Source organism: Macrobrachium rosenbergii, chromosome 39 (assembly GCF_040412425.1).
Source record: "Macrobrachium rosenbergii isolate ZJJX-2024 chromosome 39, ASM4041242v1, whole genome shotgun sequence".
NCBI lineage: Eukaryota > Metazoa > Arthropoda > Malacostraca > Decapoda > Palaemonidae > Macrobrachium > Macrobrachium rosenbergii.
Window position 1 is genome coordinate 18,582,941 of NC_089779.1, and position 19,165 is coordinate 18,602,105.

The 19,165-nt window shown below is 46.4% G+C and overlaps 1 protein-coding gene across 2 annotated transcripts in view; it reads left to right on the forward strand.

The window, feature by feature from the left end:
- The window catches only part of Gp210 (nucleoporin 210), a 57,412-nt gene that overhangs the window by 16,817 nt on the left and 21,430 nt on the right, over positions 1 to 19,165 (forward strand). For both annotated transcript variants that reach the window (XM_067082737.1, XM_067082738.1), the window contains exon 19: positions 18,757 to 18,858. In XM_067082737.1, coding sequence (XP_066938838.1) covers positions 18,757 to 18,858 — 102 coding nt within the window. The remainder of the gene's footprint in view (positions 1 to 18,756; positions 18,859 to 19,165) is intronic.

Here is a 19,165-nt window from a genome sequence, read left to right on the forward strand (position 1 = left end):
CGCTACTGGACTTCCGCACTTTTAATTTACTTGTTTTTCTGTCAATTTACTGTGTATATATACAGTATGTGTCTATATACATATACATATACATATATATGTATATATATTGTAAAGAGTAGCGCCAAAATACGCTAGGAAACTGTTCTCCTTTCCTGCTTTGGGTTGGTTTGAACCTTTGAAGGTCGGGGTATAGGGGCTCAGAGAATATAATAGTTTGGGGACAGTAATCTGGCTTTGCACTGTTTTCTTTGGTACAGGGAAAGAAAATCGTTTTCTATGATATAGTCGCGTCGTCGACCTGGGTCAGGACATCGCCCCTACCCCTGTCCAGAAGCAATAAAAGGTCAGGGCCAGGACAGCTCTCTCTCACACGCGGTCGCTAGTTTAAGCCGAGAACAAGTTAAGTCTCGGGCCTTGCCCCCTGCCCTCCGTTTTCCTCGCGCCACGTGGAGCCCATCGCCGCCCTTTGTGCCCCGTGTTCCCTTCCACGTGGTAGAAGACTCAAGTATCCAAACGCGAGCTGACATTAAACGCGGCCTTTTCATCATGCCCTTTTCGCAATCCGACTTGAAGAAATACTTTGAGAGGAGGCTACCATTTGTCCACGCTCCCACACGTGGTCCACGCCCCAAATGTGTTCCTTGGTCCGTGTTGGCCTTCGGGAGGACTTTCTACGGCAGTAATTTACCGTGTTTTCAGTTAATTTTCCTTCGAGTCTATCCTATTTTTATATCCACGCGTGGAGCTGACATTAAACGGCGGCCTTTTCATCATCCCAAGGGCGCCCTTTTCCGCCCCAATCTACGACTTGAAGAAATACCTTGGAGAGGGAGGCTACCATTTGTCCACGCTCCCACACGTGGTTCTCGGCAGAAGACGTCGTCAGCCCTACGCCCCTACAAATGTGGTAATGTACCCAAAACGAGTTGCTAGTCACGATTACTTAGCTCTTTTGCATTTATTAATCTCTGGGCCTATAACTTTGTGTTCCCTGATATTCCTTGGTTCAAGCCAGGCCCACGTGTTCACAGCTTCTTTCCTCTGAGTCACAAGTAACGCCTCGGGGAGTCCTTGGCGCCTTCAGTGCACCCCCGAGTAATTCAATCCCCAAATTCCAGCATTAGATGTGTAACGTGGGTCCAAATATCGTTTCAGAAAGACGCCTGTAGCAGAATTATCCTTGGTCCGTGTTCCTGGCATTCCCAAGCTCCCCCCCCCTTCGGGAGGACTTCTACGGCAGTAATTTACCGTGTTTTCAGTTAATTTTCCCTTTGACCTTGTGTGCTATCAAATATAACTATTTTTATATCCACGTGTTTCACGCACTTCCCCTAGTGAAGAGCCCTCCGCTCCGTGTACTTCTTTTTTTTTTGTTTGTGTTTTATATGTCCTGGGTATCTTACAAGGCCATTTTCGAGTAAATTAATAATTGTGGAGTCATAAGATCCACCTGCACCAGGAAACATATAAAAATGGCGACCTGACCAGTGATTCTCGTAATGATTGCATCCCCCTCTTCCCCTTTGTTGTTTGTGTTGCAATTTGTAAAATCAGCAATTAGCTCAGCTAAGCTGGATACGAGACAGATTACGAACCTTTGAAAAGCCAGCGCAACAGGCCAAGGAAATTCTGCGTAAGTAAACTGTGTTTATTTAGCGTGGGGACGCTTTAGAAAACGTGACTAGTCCTAGGAATTTTTTTTTTTTTTTATAGTAGGGCGCATGTCCAAGGAAAACGAGAGAGAGAATCGCCGAAAACTTAGCTTTGGAAGCCTTTTGCACGCGGCTTGCATGCCATTCAATTAGGTTATACAGGTGATAAATCATTAAAGGAATAGTGCGCATATTCCTCCTGTAGAAACGAGTGATTTCGAAACCGAATCATTAGATATAGGCGCGAGACCTCGACGTCAACCACGTGTTCGAAAGTCAGATTAGCATTGCTGACGCATTTTACCCCCTCTCTCTCTCGTTTTAGAAATAGGAGCGAAAGCGTATATTATACGCCCAGGATTAAAAGGGTCAACAACAGTTCGGGAAGTCCCCGGGTGTTTACGTCGTTCATTCATTTGGCGCAGACGGGCTTGACCGTCCATTCCATGGCCCAGTTAGGAAAACATTTGTTTGTTTGATTTGCTTCGCTATACCAAATTGTTTTGCATTATTGGGGGTCTGGCATAATATGTTCTGTATTGTTCTGTTTTTTTTTGTGTTTCGTTTGTGCTTTTACTACGGCTGCGTGTGTTGCCTATCTGTTGTGAATGTGGGGCCCCCCCACCTAACTGCCCTTGAGAATAACACTTCTCCCATAAGTCAGTAAAACTAGCGCCCTCGCTGATCAGACGTCGTCTGTGCGGAAATTCCCGGGCGCCTATATATTATATTCTTGTCCCCAATAAACCCGCTTCGTCGGTAAATCGGGAGACCAATCATTGCTAACTCATCGTCCCCAATCAGCCCGCTTGGCCGTAAATCGGGAGACCAATCATTGCTAAATTCATCGCCCCCAATCAGCCCGCCGTCGGTAAATCGAGAGACCAATCATTGCTAATTTATCGTCCCCAAGTAAGCCCGTTTTTGTCGTTACCTTGGGAGACCAATCATTGCTACTCATCGCCCCAATCAGCCCGCTCCGTCGGTAAATCGGAGACCAATCATTGCTAACTCATCGCCCCAATCAGCCCGCCGCCGGTAAATCGGAGACCAATCATTGCTAACTCATCGTCCCCAATCAGCCCGCCGTCGGTAAATCGGGAGACCAATCATTGCTAACTCATCGTCCCCAATCAGCCCGCTTCGCCGGTAAATCGAGACCAATCATTGCTAAATTCATCGTCCCCAATCAGCCCGCTTCGTCGGTAAATCGGGAGACCAATCATTGCTAATTTATCGTCCCCAAGTAAGCCCGTTTGTCGTTACCTTGGGAGACCAATCATTGCTACTCATCGTCCCCAATCAGCCCGCTCCGTCGGTAAATCGGGAGACCAATCATTGCTAACTCATCGTCCCCAATCAGCCCGCCGTCGGTAAATCGAGACCAATCATTGCTAATTTAACGTCCCCAATCAGCCCGTTTTGTCGGTAAATCGGGAGACCAATCATTGCTACTCATCGTCCCCTAATCAGCCCGCTTCGTCGGTAAATCGGAGACCAATCATTGCTAACTCATCGCCCCCAATCAGCCCGTTTCGCCGGTAAATCGGGAGACCAATCATTGCTAATTCATCGTCCCCAATCACCCCGCTCTCGGTAAATCGAGACCAATCATTGCTATTCATCGTCCCCAATCAGCCCGCTCCGTCGTAAATCGGGAGACCAATCATTGCTAACTCATCGTCCCCAATCAGCCCGCCTCGTCGGTAAATCGAGACCAATCATTGCTAATTTATCGTCCCCAATCAGCCCGCTTTGTCGGTAAATCGAGATCAGTCATTGCTAAATTCATCGTCCCCAATCAACGTCGGGTAAATCGAGACCAATCATTGCTAATTTATCGTCCCCAATCAGTTTCTTTGTCGGTAAATCGAGACCAATCATTGCTAAATTCATCGTCCCCAATCAGCCCGCATCGGTAAATCGAGACCAATCATCACTAATTCATCGTCCCCAATCAGCCCGCTTCGTCGGTAAATCGAGACCAATCATCGCTGATTCATCGTCCCCAATCAGCCCGCTTCGTCGGTACATAAGGAGACCAATCCTAATTCATCGCCCCAATCAGCCCGCTTTGTCGGTAAATCGGAGACCAATCATCGCTAATTCTTCGTCCCCAATCAGCCCGCTCCGTCGGTAAATCGAGACCAATCATCGCTAATTCATCGCCCCCAATCAGCCCGCTTCGCCGGTAAACCGGGAGACCAATCATTGCTAATTGATCGTCCCCAATCAGCCCGCTCCGCCGGTAAATCGAGACCAATCATCGCTAATTCATCGCCCCAATCAGCCCGCTTGGCCGGTAAACCGAGACCAATCATTGCTAATTCATCGCCCCCAATCAGCCCGCTTCGGCCGGTAAATCGGGAGACCAATCATACGTCCTTTGAAAAGGGTCCAAGATTCCCACAGCTCTGGGAAATTAAGTCTGTGTGTTACTAGCGCCCTCTCCCGCCTGCAAATGTCGACACGGTCTCAGCAGAGCGAGGATTTCAAGTTCTTTATGTCCTCAGGGAAGGAACTCGGCCTTTCCGGGAGAGAACTAAGAGACTGGGTACAGGAGAGGATGGACGCCATACAGGCAGAAAGACAGGCTCAGGAGAGACAAGTAGAAGCAGAAAGACAGGCTCAGGAGAGACAAGAAGACCGCACGGCAGGAACGAGAAGCAGAGAGGCTGGCTCAGGAGAGACGGGAAGACGCAGAGAGACAGGAACGGGAGGCAGAAAGACTGGCTCAGGAGAGACGAATAGAAGCAGAGAGACAGGAACGGGATGCAGAACGACTAGCCCAGGAGAAACGAGAAGAAGCCGAGAGGGAAGAAAGGGACAAGCAGCGTGCCCATGAACTCGCAATGCTGCAACAGAGTGGCCCTTCGCCTCCACCTGCCCCCAGGGAATGAGTGCCTTCAGCCAGGCTCGCCTGCATGCCAAAGTGGACGGAGGCCGAGCCGAGGTGTGGCTCGACAGCGCCGAGACAGTGTTAAAGAGCCTGCCTGAGTGCCGCCAACTCTCCCTGGTGTTGGGCAAGTTCCTTGGAGGAAGGCCCTGATTGCCTACAGGGCCCTCCGCCGAGGAGCAGGTCTTGGGAGGTCAGACGCCAGACTATTGCCACAGCGCATTTAGATAACCCCTGAACGCTGGAGGAGCTGAGGTTGGCATGGCTAGTGAAGGAGGCCAATCAAACCTGGGCAGACTGGGCCTACATGTCCGAGCGTGGGACGTGCCAAATGGTTCGAGGCCGGGGTTACGACCCTCAACGATGCCATCGAACAAATACAGATAGAGAACTTCCTACTCTACACCCCGCCGCCCTCGCCACGCACATTTCGCCGAAGGAGCCCCCACCTTAGCTGATTGCTGCCGAATAGCGGATCTATGGGACACCCATCACCCCAGGAGAGCTCGCTGCAGCGCAAAAATTACGCCACCCGCCTACAAATCGGGTGCCCCTCCGCCGAAGAATGGGCAATCACAGAAGCCCGCCGTGTGCGGGTTCTGTAAAAAGATCGGGCATGCCAAGGAGCAATGCCGCAGTAAACCACCAGCGTCTCTCTCTCCCGGACAGCCCCTAATAAGTCGCCTCGCGCCTCTGCCGGGCAGTGCGAAGAGATTTCAGCCAAACCTTTTGCACGGCGTGCAAGGTTTATAGGCCACTTCTTCCTCATGGGCAAAATGCCCTAGAAATAATAAGGCAGGAACTCCCGCCGTCGCCCTGGCAGTAACAATCCCGAGTCCTTAGGCCCTCCTGCCGAGGGTCCCATCTGTGGCACCTCTCGAGGTAAATACTCAGCACGCCAGGTCAAGGCATTTGACGACTCTGGCGCCGCAAATTTCCCTCATAAGGAGGGACAAAGTTCCCTATGGAGCTATAATAGACCGGCGCAAGTTCTCGTCACCATTGAGGGCATTAACGATTTTAAAATGATCCTCCCTACGGTCCAACTGAGGGTCACCCGACCCCACAGAGCCAGGACCCTTCGTCTCGGCAGAAAGGAACACATTCCAGGAGACTATGACGTCCTCCTGGGCCAAGACTTTGCGTCCCCTTTCAAGCCACAACCATTACGGGTCCCCATCCCCAATAAATCATCCAGATCCGAGTCCAGTGCCGAGGCCTCAGCCAGATCTCCCTACAGGAGAATCTCGGCCTTCAACTCCTCTGCCAGTGCCCCTTCGGTGCACTGAGCAGTGCCAGTCTCCGTCCGTCCAGACAGACGAGACCACCACCACATCGCCACCAGCGCCAGTGCCAATGTCAGGTGCCTGAGCTGGTCACCCCTGCAAGCAAGTCGACCCCGCCCCCTCCGGCCGTCCCCTCTCTCGCCGCCCTACAGATTTCCTCCTTGAGTCATGATTATGCCCCGCCTTCCTGGGCGATGAACTCTGCGATCTGCGCCGGTTAATGTCCGAGATGGCGAACAAAATTCCTGGGTCAGTTGTCGCAAGCAGCTGACCCAGATGGCACCCTTGCCGCCCTTTGGCCTCGGGCCTCCGATTCCCGGCCAGGACAACGGTCCAAGGGGAGAGGTTGCGGCGGAGTTTCACGGGTGTGGGCGATCGCAGGTAATCCACAAGGAGCCCCCGAGCTCTTCTGGCCCTGTGCAAACTGGGCATAGGGCCCCCTTCTTCATCTTTGAACGCCTTGGCACCTTTCATCCAGGAGAGGATGCCAAGGCCTTCCGCTATCTTCTTCCTTTCCTTTGGAATTTCTATCCTCATCCTTCTCTATCGATCTTTCCTTCACACTTTCCTTACTTACCACCCAAGCGGCAGTTAATATATGGGATATCATCCCTTTTGGAATGTATAAATCATTTTATTTTGAAGCAGTAAGAGAGACAGAGTGGGAAGTGGCACGCCTACGCCCGTCCTTTGGCACAAGGCAGGCGTGTCAACTCTTCCTGAAGGGTCGCCCTTTGGGTTTCTTTTTCCCTTGGGCTGAGAGTTAGCTCTGACCGTGCGTCTGTTGGCGACGGAAGTTAGATAAAGAAGTAAATCATAAATACCTCACTCTGTGATCCTTCATTTTTTCGTATATTATTCACTTTTGCATTTAATCTTTTCTTTTTTTTTTTTTTTTTACGAATCTTGAGTCACAAGACTCCTGCCCTTACGTAATTTTAACGTTGCCTTTTTAATCCCCACAAAGTGCCCGCCTTTAGTATGAAGTAATATCCTTCGTTGTTGTTCTGTGTAGTTTCCTTTTTTTATTTACATTTTTTTTTGTTGAGTTATTCCTGTGGAGAATGTTGGCCTGTCCATTTTCCCCCTTCATTTGTTTATCCTCCCATTTATAAGTCGAGTAGTCTATTTATAGCTTACACCCAAGTTGTAAGCTGCAGACGTAAAAATTTAGCGTCGTTTAAGTTGGCGTTAAAACCCGCGAATAATCTCTCTGCCTCACAGCTGTCAAGTTCTTGTCCCTTCAGATTAGCGTTCGTAGGGAAATATTAGTTATGCTCGTCGAGCTTGTGAACAATTGGAGGTCGATTGAAAAGAAGAATTGAATTCTATTATTACAGTTTGGTAAAGGGGATATTATTTAATACCTACAATGTATTGTCACGAATGTCGCCTCTTCAAGGCACAACTAATAGCATGCCTGTAATTCCAGGATAGCATTAAGGAATCAGTGGTTTTACATTTGTTTCCTTTTAAATTCTGCCTTGTATGTTTTATTTTGTTGTTGTTATTTTGAAATTTTGAAGTGTTCTTTGTTTATTTTCTTTTGAGCTTTATTACCCCAGTAAAGTAAATCGAATAAAGAATGGGTAGAAACAGTACTTAGGAAGTATTTGAGCAATAATTAATTTGCAAACAAGTTCACCCTTTATTGTATATTCTAAATTGCACTCTGCTCCTAAAGTAAACCTTCAGTTTGTTATTGATTAGTGTGGCATCAGAGTTTACAAATAAAGTAAAGTAAAGGTTGTAGCAAAGCAAAAGATAGAATAAAGTCGAACGTTTTCTTCGCTCATTTTTGCTGTTGTCAATATTCGCACCCGTTTATAGGTGTGAATATTATCTTGCCAGGGGAGCTGTAAAGAGTAGCGCCAAAATACGCTAGGAAACTGTTCTCCTTTCCTGCTTTGGGTTGGTTTGAACCTTTGAAGGTCGGGGTATAGGGGCTCAGAGAATATAATAGTTTGGGGACAGTAATCTGGCTTTGCACTGTTTTCTTTGGTACAGGAAAGAAAATCGTTTTCTATGATATAGTCGCAGTCGTCGACCTGGGTCAGGACATCGCCCCTACCCCCCTGTCCAGAAGCAATAAAAGGTCAGGGCCAGGACAGCTCTCTCTCACACGCGGTCGCTAGTTTGCCGAGAACAAGTTAAGTCTCGGCCTCCTTGCCCCCTGCCCTCCTCTTCCGCCAATGGAGCCCATCGCCGCCCCTTTGTGTGTTCCCATCCACGTGGCCCCAAGGGGGATTGCAAGTATCCAAACGCCCCGTTTTCATCCCCTTTTCCACCCAATGGCCTTGAAGAAATACTGGAGAGGGAGGCTACCATTTGTCCACGTTTCCCACACGTGGTTCTCGGCAGAAGTCGTCAGCCCTACGCCCTACAATGTGAAAGACGCACGCGATCCTTGGTCCGTGTTCCTGGCATTAAACGGGAGGCGGCCGTGTTTTCAGTTAATTTTCCATCATCAATATAACCACGTGTTTCACGGGCGACATTAAACGGCCTTTTCATCATCGCCCCAATCTACGAATTACAACTCTGAAGAAATACCTTGAGAGGGAGGCTACCATTTGTCCACGCTCCCACACGTGGTTCTCGGCAGAAGACGTCGTCAGCCCTACGCCCCTACAAATGTGGTAATGTACCCAAAACGAGTTGCTAGTCACGATTACTTAGCTCTTTGCATTTATTAATCTCTGGGCCTATAACTTTGTGTTCCCTGATATTCCTTGGTTCAAGCCAGGCCCACGTGTTCACAGCTTCTTTCCTCTGAGTCACAAGTAACGCTCGGGGAGTCCTTGGCGCCTTCAGTGCACCCTCGAGTAATTCAATCCCCAAATTCCAGCATTAGATGTGTAACGGGTCCAAATATCGTTTCAGAAAGACGCCTGTAGCAGAATTATCCTTGGTCCGTGTTCCTGGCATTCCCTAAGCTCCCTCCTTCGGGAGGACTTCTACGCAGTAATTTACCGTGTTTTCAGTTAATTTTCCTTCGACCTTGTGTGCTATCAAATATAACTATTTTTATATCCACGTGTTTCACGCACTTCCCCTAGTGAAGAGCCCTCCGCTCCGTGTACTTCTTTGTTTTTGTGTGTGTTTTATATGTCCTGGGTATCTTACAAGGCCATTTTTCAAAAGTAAAGTAATAATTGTGGAGTCATAAGATCCACCTGCACCAGGAAACATATAAAATATATATATATATATATATATATATATATATATATATATATATATATATATATATATATATATTTCTGGATCGGGTCCCGTGTCACCCGGTGAAATAGTCCATTCAGCACTTATTTCTAGGTAATTCCTTGCTAGATACCAGAGAAAGCTAAATGAAATGCTGGAGTTACTACCCCAGAGCGAGCTCCACTAGATGGAGTCGTGTATGGAAAAGGGTGAACTACAAAACACGGAACCTTATCCTATAGAGATTCCCAATGTCAAAAGTCCCTAAACAGAGAGGTGCCGATACAAGCCCATGCACTACTCACGGACTGTATACAAGGCAACACTAGCCGCATTCCATTTTAGCACGTTTTTTTTCACACGTAATTTCGTTGTGATCCTTATTTTGTGCTCTATTTTGGATTTTTATGGCATCCCCAAGGTTCTTCTTCAATTACTTGAGTACCAGTGTTTTGTTGTTTTTAGGCGATTGAGGCTTCTTATTTTCCTTTAGTTTAATAATTAAAGGAATTTATAACGCCTGCCTTGATCTCCTCTCACGCTGTCTCTTGACCCTCTTGGTCTTGGCTCGGCATATTTGTTTTGTGTTTTTATTTGTATCCTTTTATTTGGGATGTTTTACCATTAATGATCCCTATCTTTAGTGGGTTTGATTAATTTTTGTTTGTTCTGTACCCATTTACTACGAGAAGTGCTGTTTAGCGTTTAGGCTACGAGCCCCCCTCGGCCCATTTGTTTTTTTTTTTTTTTTTTTCATGACTGACTTCACACAGAAATGTTGTTGAGCGTTTAGGCTACGAGCTTCCCCTCGAGCCCATTCGCTTATTATCATGGCCTCATTATGCTTTATTTTTGTCACTCACTTCTCTTAGCCTTTGGGGATCTTATTTTCATTGGTACTGTTACGGTTTTTACTTTGTTTTCATAATTTTGTTTATTTTGTGAATTTTGTGTTCCCTTCCTGATCAAGTGCTGTCTTGCTGTTTAGGCCACGTGGTTCCCCTCGGGCCTATTCGCTTTCTTATTTTGGCTTTATTTTGCCTTGTTTTAGACTCACTTCTCTAAGTGTATGGGAACATGATTTTCATTGTTACATTTAATTTTTGACCTTGTGCTTGGATGCTTTTGAATTTTGGGATACTTTCATTTAACTGGAGGTCGGTCATGTCCCTTCACGTCCATGTCGTGTTGGGCCTGCCTATCCTCCTACATGTACCTTACAGACAATTTTTGTTTTATTATGATTTTTTTTTTTTTTTTTGAGTTATTTGTAGCCTTTACCCCTCTCCTAGGCTTCCTTCCTTTACATCGCCTCAGTTAGGTTAGCCTAGGGGTTGGCTGTAACACCTTTTCCCTTCGGGAAAAATTGCGTTTAGGCGGGACGATCTCGATCTGTACGTATGAGTTTCATGTCGGTGATCTCGTTCTGTACATGTGTGTTTTATGTCTGGTGCTTCCCTTTGTTTGGTTTTGACTTGGATATATTGCCTACGCCCACCCTCTCTCCCTGTTTCGGCTTTTCACTTAGGCTAATGTTCCTAATAAGTTAAGCTGGAATAGCGAGGGTTTACCTGCGTAGCCTATCCTAGTTCAATCCTTCTTTGGGTTGTTTACCAATGGTGACCGGGAGTGCTCTCCCCACTCCTGTTCACACTTCTTTTACCGACTATATATATGTTATTTTGTGGTTTCGAGAGTCCCCTTCTCTCCCTTTTATCCTTTGCTCTCTCTCTCCCCTTGGTTTGTTTTCAAGTTTGTTAACTTTCCAAGGCTTGAGAGCAATTATCCTTATTTTATGTCGTAGCCTAAATCCTCCCTCTGCATTGATTGATTGTCCTTCGTGTCTGAGTTGGCACTCCACCTGACCTGAGGGTGACCAGGAGTGCTCTCCCCACTCCTGTTCACACTTTTTTTATCTTTCATTGCTCTCCTGGCCGTAGAGGTTTTTGCCCCTCCTCTCTTTTCTCTCGCTCTTGTCGTATGACAAAGCTTACATAGCGAGGGGATCTATGAGAATCTCTGGGCGCCCGGGAGTGCTGTCCCACCCCTGGTCGCTGCTTTGGGTTACCAACCTCCTGGCCTATCCTTCCCCTTCCTTTTACGTCGACTATTTCCCTTCTCGAGTGCTTCCTACACGTTCGCACCTCACTGTTGGGATCTCACGACGAGGCCAGTTAGCGCTCTCCACCTAACTGTCTTCCGCTTTATTTACTTTCGGCGTTCCTCCTCCTTTTGCTACTACCTGTTAGGTGTTTCGTTATCTTGTTGGGCGCTCTCCTGCTTACTGCTACGGCGGTTTTAGTGTTTAGCGGTCGGCGCTTATTCCCCCCACCGCTATCACTTGTTCAGGATATCCTCCTCCGGGGTTTTTCCTCTCTTGGCTCGGAGTGCGCCCACTCCCAACAGTTCATAACCTTCCCACATTTTGTTCAAACATGATCGCTTCCGAATGTTCCGTTGACTCTGTTTTTATGTCTATGAGTTTTTGTCCTGTTAGCCCGGTTTTCTCTCCGGTTTTCTCCGGGGTTTCCTGGTCTGACTAGGGCTTTGGCTGCTACGGTACTCTGCTCCGCATCCGCTCCAGCATGCCTTTTTCATACGTTTTCGACTGGTTTTGTCAAGTGCAGGAATGTCCGCTATCCTACAACAAACCAGCGGTCATGGAGTCTATAGCTCCCATTCGGTGCGCAGTCTGTTTTGGATTTATAGTTTGGCACGGAAGGTTATGAAGTACGCTATGCTCTCCTCGAGCAGGCTTCTTGATGAACCCGTAGGTTTCATATATACCTGTCGGTTTCGTCTCCGCCAAACTCCGCCTCATGTGACTTATTCTGACTCGAAGGTTGTAAATGAACGTTATGCTCTCTCCGAGCAGGCTACTTGATGAATCCGTAGGTTTTATTTACACCAGTCGGTTTTTATCGCCAAACGCCGCCTCCTTTGGCTTATTATTAGTCGTTTGGCACCCGGCAGGTTGCGTTGTACGCTATGCTCTCCCAAGCAGGCTACCTGATGAATCCGTCAAGGTTTCATATATACCTGTCGGTTTTACTCCGTCAAGCTCCGCCTCATGTGGCTTATTAATAGTCGCTCTTTCAACTCCGCCATTTCCTCCGGCGGGATTCTCGTTAATCCGGTAGGTTTCATATAAACCTATCGGTTTCTCCCCTCTTGTGGCTTATTAATAGTTAATCTTTGGTGTTTGGGCTCTCTCCGGGCGAGATTCTCGTGGATCGGTAGGTTTCATATACGCCCTATCGATTTCCTCCGCCAAACTCCGTTTCGGGCGAGATTCTCGGTAAATTGGTAGGTTTCATATACACCTATCGGTTTTTCCTTCGCCAAACTCCGTCTTATATAAATTATTGATAGTTGTTCCTCCGTGTCTGGGGTTCTAATTTTTCCCCTCCTGGAGGCCGGCCGCAAGTCTCGTGAACCCTTCGCTTCAAGTTAATTGGTTACGGAGAGTTTTCTGAAGACGCGTTGCCTTCTGTCTCGCTTTTTCGGACCTGTGAACATCGTCCCGGAGCGATAAGTAGGTGCGGGAATAATTGAGACAAGCCTTTCCCGCTTAGCTCGAATTAGGTGAGGCAAACTTTTCCTTTAGGGATTCGTTACCTTCTCATCCCTTTTTCGACGGTTCCTGGTCTACCGTCCCAAGGTGAAGTCAGTAAAAAAAAAAAAAAAAAAAAAAAAGACCACGATTTTTTAAACCAAGAAGACCCGCTCCGCCCCCTCAAGGACGCCTCGGATCTCTAATCCGGTGCCATCTCTGAGTTTGGCTCGTCTTTCTGAAAGGGACGGCCCAAGCAAAGCAAGGCGGTTACCCCCTCCTTCCTTTGTTGAAATCTCTTTACGGGTCTCCTTATAAGGAGCTCGTTATGAGGGTCATTGTCAACCTATTAACTAACTATCTACGTCATGGTCCATGCCTTCCCTTTCCCAGGAGCTTAAATCCCAAGAGATTAATCTCAAGACTCATTGTCAATGGATCACCTGTTAAGTCCTGCTCCGTTCTGGAATTCTATCGTTCCGACATCTCCACCTCTTTTCCCCTCCAGTCTGGGGAATCTTGGTGCCTTCCCTTTATGCTTCCTAGCATGAAGGCACCCTCTGTCAAGTCGGGGTGTGGGCACACGGAGGTTGGTGGAAGGGCATTTCTTCCCTTCCGGTCTGGTATCCTCTTATCCGGTTTTACCAGACTGTCAGAACGAGCATGGCATCTGTCTGGCAGGATCCATAAGTGAGCCCTCAGCTAGGGCTGGACACATCGTCTCCTGAGGACTCTAACGGAGTGGCAGGCGGAGAATTCCAAGTTCACGCCAGCTGTGGGGTCTTACCGTGCTCTCTTGGAGAGCCCTGTTTCTTACCCCTTGTGCTCCGAATGTAGCCCTCTTATCAACAGGCTTGTTTTGAAAATGTATCGCTGAGGCATTTCCGGGAGACAGATATCACAGATACATTCACAGTGAATCTTCTAACCCTGACTACGCTTCTAATTTATTCAGCGCACAGCTCCCTAAGCTCCGGAGTCAATTTTCGGAAGCTGAAACAGGTGTAAGTCAGGCTTGCCCGTTCCGCCTTGAGCTGAAAAATCTTATGAACGGTTTCACCTGGAGAATTAATCTTTTCCCAGGTGGGCGTTGTTACGGCCCATCTGGGGCTACTATTGTTACCCAGAGCCTCCGTTCTCATGGGTGTCTACCCTACGAGCAGAAACGGTCTGATCTTGCTGGGACCTGCCCTAAGTCCGCAAGAAGTTCATGTAGTTCAAGAGCCCCCTGCTCAGGCGGTGGTGCAGGCTCTTCAGGTCTCTGCCCCTAGACAACCGTCAGCTCTCACTCCCAGCCTCCACCTCGAAAAAAAAAAAAAGGGTTCAACCAACACATCAGCCCCTTGTAACGCCCCGTGTGTCTCTGCCTCCCACGGGAAAGAGATAGCAATGCCAGAGGGTTTCTTTGCTTCATATTTAAAACCTAAGGAAAAAATTTTCACTAGACATTTGGCAAGAGGCTCTGACCCCGGGGGTTATCATAGGAGCAGGGATGCATCCTACTCCTCTCCGAGAAATTGGGAAGGCTTTGGTTTCACGGGAGGCAATCAAGCCTCCTCCCTGTAGTATTTCTCATATAGGTGGGAGGCTGTACCATTTTCGGGCCACTGAACTTCAGTTCCTGGGCCCAGAGTAGAAGTTATCAGGGCCCGGGGTGGAGCTGGACTGTTGTTCCCCAATCAGGTTCAATCAGCCTCCGGCCAGAGTTCTGATGGGGGGTCTTTGCGAATGGCCTGTCAGGCTTTTTCAGTCTGCCAGGAAGTTCCCTTCCACTGGAAAATTTTTCCGGCGTGTCCCGCTTGTTTTCCTTATTCATGCGGCAAGTCTCGGTTGCTTACAGTCTTGTGGGTTCGGATCCTACTGCGCCGTGGAGCAGAACCACCTCTATAGACCTTTCCGACGGTTTCCTTTCACATCTTGGTTGCAGAAAGGTCCTATCCCTTCTTGGGATTCAGACTCGGGAGCAGGCGTACCCCTTCAGGTTCATGCCTCCTCAATGCGGCTCCAGAGTCTTCGCCAGTTTGAACAATACCGTAGTTCAACAGCTCCGGTATTAGGAGGCTATGCTAGCTGCATATCTAGTTGCCTGGCTCATTTGGGCACCCAGCGCCGGGAATTGCCTGAGGGCGCGGTCATTATAATCGGTTTCTAGTCTTTGGGCTTCTAAGTAACCAGGAAGGAATCCCACCTGATTCAGGAGGGTAGCCTTCCGTAGTTATGAATCCAGTGGAAGTGGAATGAGATAGCAAGGGCATCTTATCATTTCATCATCTCAAGCATACCTCTCCCCGTGCCTCAAGAAAAGGTCCTGGTTTTCTCCAGTTTGCTTCAGTGACGGTTCTCCTTCTGAAGTCAAAGCTGGAGTTTATGACCCAGGTATGGTGGAGTGGGGACGTGTCTCCTTGATTCCTCCTACTTGAATAGTGGCCTCCGGCCTTGCACAACTGTCAAGTGCTTACGAAGTCAGTTCCTCTCCAGCTTTCCCCTCCGGCCTCAGTATTCCACACCGTCACCTCTCTGACGGGTGAGGTGGTTATTTTTGGCCCAATGGAGTACATGGTACTTAGTCGGTCACGTTCCGACAGTTCCATATCAACGCTTTGGAGGGCGGTGACAGTCTTCCTGTCCTTGGAAACCCCCCCAGAGGTTTCTTTTAGGCTGGTTCTGAACAAAACAGCAATAGTGCGCAAAGTAAACAGGTGGTTTTGGACTAAATTGCTCCGTTCAGGTTATGGTTCATTCTTCTCCATAACCAACAGGAAAAGGTGCCTCTGTCTACCACCCTTCAAAGGGGTCCAAAAGGTCACTGCTTTTCCCTATCCAGGGCCTCCCCTGGTGTCGGAATAGTCCTTAGGCGGAGCATCATTCAGGTAGTCTTGTGACCTTTTCCTGGGCCTGGAAGTAGGTCTGTTTGCAACCCAATTCAGCCACAAACTATCAAGCTGTCCCGTCTGGTATAAACTCAGCCTGGTCAGCCTCAAACTCTGATGTCCTGGCTTTGTGGTCTTTGTGAATCTTACAGTTGAGGAGAAACTGATATTGGTCCTGTTATTACTGTTTTCCTGAAATCAGTTAAGGGATCCTACTCTACTGCAGTATGGTTCTGCAGTTAAGTAACTAGCACTCTTCACATAGTTTTGAGTGGTTATAGTACTGATGCGACCGCATTGGCCTCGAGGAAAGTGTTTTGTTGGAACCAGACTCACAGGCCCCTATAACTCTCATCCCTAAGGTCTGTGTTCGGTCTAAGAACAGTACTCCGTCCACATTCGGTTTCCTGGTCTTTGAGTAATGTATCGGAGTTAGATAAACCAACAATCACCTTGTTCTTATCTTTTTTCCTTGTTAAGGAAGTCCCAAAATTTTTAATCAGCTTAGCTTCTAGTGTTAGTTTTCCTGTACTGTCTGCCCCTGTCTGCGGAACCAATCAGTTTGGTTTGTCTGGCGGAACCAATCAGTTTGGTTTCCTCTTCAGGGTAGTGTTGTGAATTCCTCACCCTAACTTTCTATCTACATTGAAGGTCCTCATTTTCGGTGGTGGTCACCTTGGAAAGTACTCCCTTTACAAGGTCTGTTTCTGTGTCCAGTTTTCTCCTTGCAGGCTTTTAGACAGGACCTCAAATTTTGTCAGGTCCTCTCCTTTAAAAAAAGGGGGCACTGTCATTGGGTCTGCTATTAGGCAGGAAGTATTTTCTTAATACAAGCCTATTCAGGTGCTATTCTAAGCTCATGATCTTAGACGGTGACCACTTACATTATTTTCATTACATGAACTTAGAGGACCTTACTTATGTTCAGGGTAGAATTCTCCTAGTTTTCAACGTTTCTATTTAAGTCTTTAATAGCATAAGAATGATGTTTATTTCTCTGTTACTATTTCACCGGGTGACACGGGACCCCGATCCAGAAAAAGGATTTTGACAAAGGAAAATCTATTTCTGGAGAGGCCCGTGTCACCCGGTGACCCACCCCTGTTTTTCATTCTCTCCTCCCTTGATAAACTTCATTTCTAGTGAGGTGGGTGCTAACATGGAATGCGGCTAGTGTTGCCTTGTATACAGTCCGTGAGTAGTGCATGGGCTTGTATCGGCACCTCTCGTTGGGACTTTTGACATTGGGAATCTCTATAGGATAAGGTTCCTGTTTTTGTAGTTCACCCTTTCCATACACGACTCCATCTAGTGGAGTCGCTCTGGGTGTAACTCCAGCATTTCATTTAGCTTCTCTGGTATCTAGTTTAACGGAATTACCTAGAAATAAGTGCTGAATGGACTATTTCACGGGTGACACGGGCCCCTCTCCAGAAATAGATTTTCCTTTGTCAAAATCCTTTATATATATATATATAGAGAGAGAGAGAGAGAGAGAGAGAGAGAGCTATTGGCATCTGAAAAGGATTTGTGTGTAGACATAAGAGAGCGCAGCATAAATATACATAGGTTACACAAATAAGATTACGGGCAGCTATTTTAATTTATCATCTATTCATAATATGGTCCTTCGTTTTTCTTTCCAGTAAGAGTATTCATAACATTTTTCTATTCATATATCTTCTTTTCCTTACAGACTTAGCTCCAGCTTTGCCATTTACTCAGAATATTTAATTGTTTTTTTCTTTGTTTTTGTAGAAGTTTTTATCGTTCTAACATACAAGATACTATTTGCATGAATGCCCATACCCGATGAAAAATATCTATTGTGTTTTTAACGCTGCGTCTTTGATTATATCAAGCGTTGGTACTTCCTTCCTTACATAAGTCTAAAACAGTTCTTACGTGAAACGCTCTTGTCGATTTTGACATCTGTCACGGTTCTCGGTTGATGCTTCTCCCGTTCCAGGAAAATTGCTGTGCCGCATCTCTCTTCCGTATCTTTGCCTTCTTTGCAAATCCTGCTGATTGTTCTCTCTGGTATCATTGTTGCTTCTGAGGCGCGTTGCAGTGTTTTTCTGATATCAGCAATGGGTCCACGGTTTGCCTTTTCTTTAGAAAAGTAATTTAACGACCCTATGAACGATTTCTCGAGCCTGTGGATGAAGATTAATGTGGAACGAGGACTTCCTTCCATGTTGTTTGTAAGGCGACAGACTCCTTAATGAGTCAGTGAGTGTTTTGACTGAGCTTCCCTTGTGGAGGCACGGGCTGTTTGACATCTTTATGCCCTGAGGTCAGCTTAACAGGTAAGAGAAGAACTGGCAGCGCTGGAAATTTATTTTGTCACGTTTAAGAATAAACGTGTTGTTTTATTGTTGTTAAATGCTAGAAAATTACGAGGGTCTTTAGTAATTGGCAAAAATTTATTAGCAACCAATTATATTTGTGTTGTATAACTTATGCTGCCTTCATATACCATACAACGTGAGTGGGAATATTTGATGTGGCAGCGCCAGTCACCTCCCATGCGCTGCCCTTTTCGCCATGAAGGAGCCGATGGAGTATAACTGACAACTTAAAATTTTTTGTTTTTTAAAGATTCACTGTGTTCCAGGAAAGATAAGATTAGGTGTGAATTTTTTTCCTTAATGGGCATCACTTTTATATGCATTGCATTGTACACTAAATGGTGCTAAAGATTCTTTGTAGTATTCTTAGGCCCAAGCTGCAGTACTTTTTCCCTTAGTCTCTTCATATTTTAAGTTTTCAATTTTCGATTTTCACCTCTTATTAGAGAACAAATCCTACTAGGAAGCTCTTTGGGAGGCTAGAGATATGAGTCAGTGGTTTCTAATTTATGATAATAATAAAAGAGGCAAGAACACTCTCCTTGTATAGTTTTAAGTATATCAGTAAAATTACAAATTTTTAGCCCTCAAGGATGCTGTCCCTTTCGTCAGGAACCCTTGAAAGCTAGTGTTTATTTTGAGAACTTATGCTGGCGGAAAAAATTTATGTACACCAGTGTGTGTAAAGAATTTACGAATATTTGTCATTAGTCAGTGAAATACCATTAGGCAGAAATTTGATGCAAGAATATAATTTATTATTTTCTAGACAGGTTCCTGATCTATACTTAAAGGCATTTTTTCGCCATATTTCCCACCCATTTTTGCTGAAGGTGAAATTTTTAACTATGTTTTAGATAGTTTGGGGATTATTGCATAGATTGTTGCAATTTTTCCTCAAGTGTGTCTTTTTAATGATTTCATTACCTTTTGTGTTCCAGCTGAATTTGAAGATTGAAGGGGGTTCAGGATTCTTTGAGCTCCAGACTCCACCAAATGACATAGTAAAGCTTGCATACTTGGAAAAAGACAGAAGAGTGACAGTAAGTGTACTCTCCCTTGTGAGTTATTTTGGCACACACAGGTTTTTGCTAGCTTAAATTTTGCTAAAAGTTACTGTGTAAATAGCTGTTACTGATGCAAGTTAAACCCGTACGTTTTTTATACTGTTCCCCATAGGGGGTTAGTGCCTTCAGTGCACCTTGTGCAGTGCACTGTAGCCATTACTTAAGGTTCTTTGCAGCACCTCTTTGTCCCCTAGCTGCAACCCCTTTCATTCCTCTTACTGTACCTCTGTTCATATTCTTTTTCTTCCTTCTTACTTTCCACCCTCTCTTAAAAACTGATTCA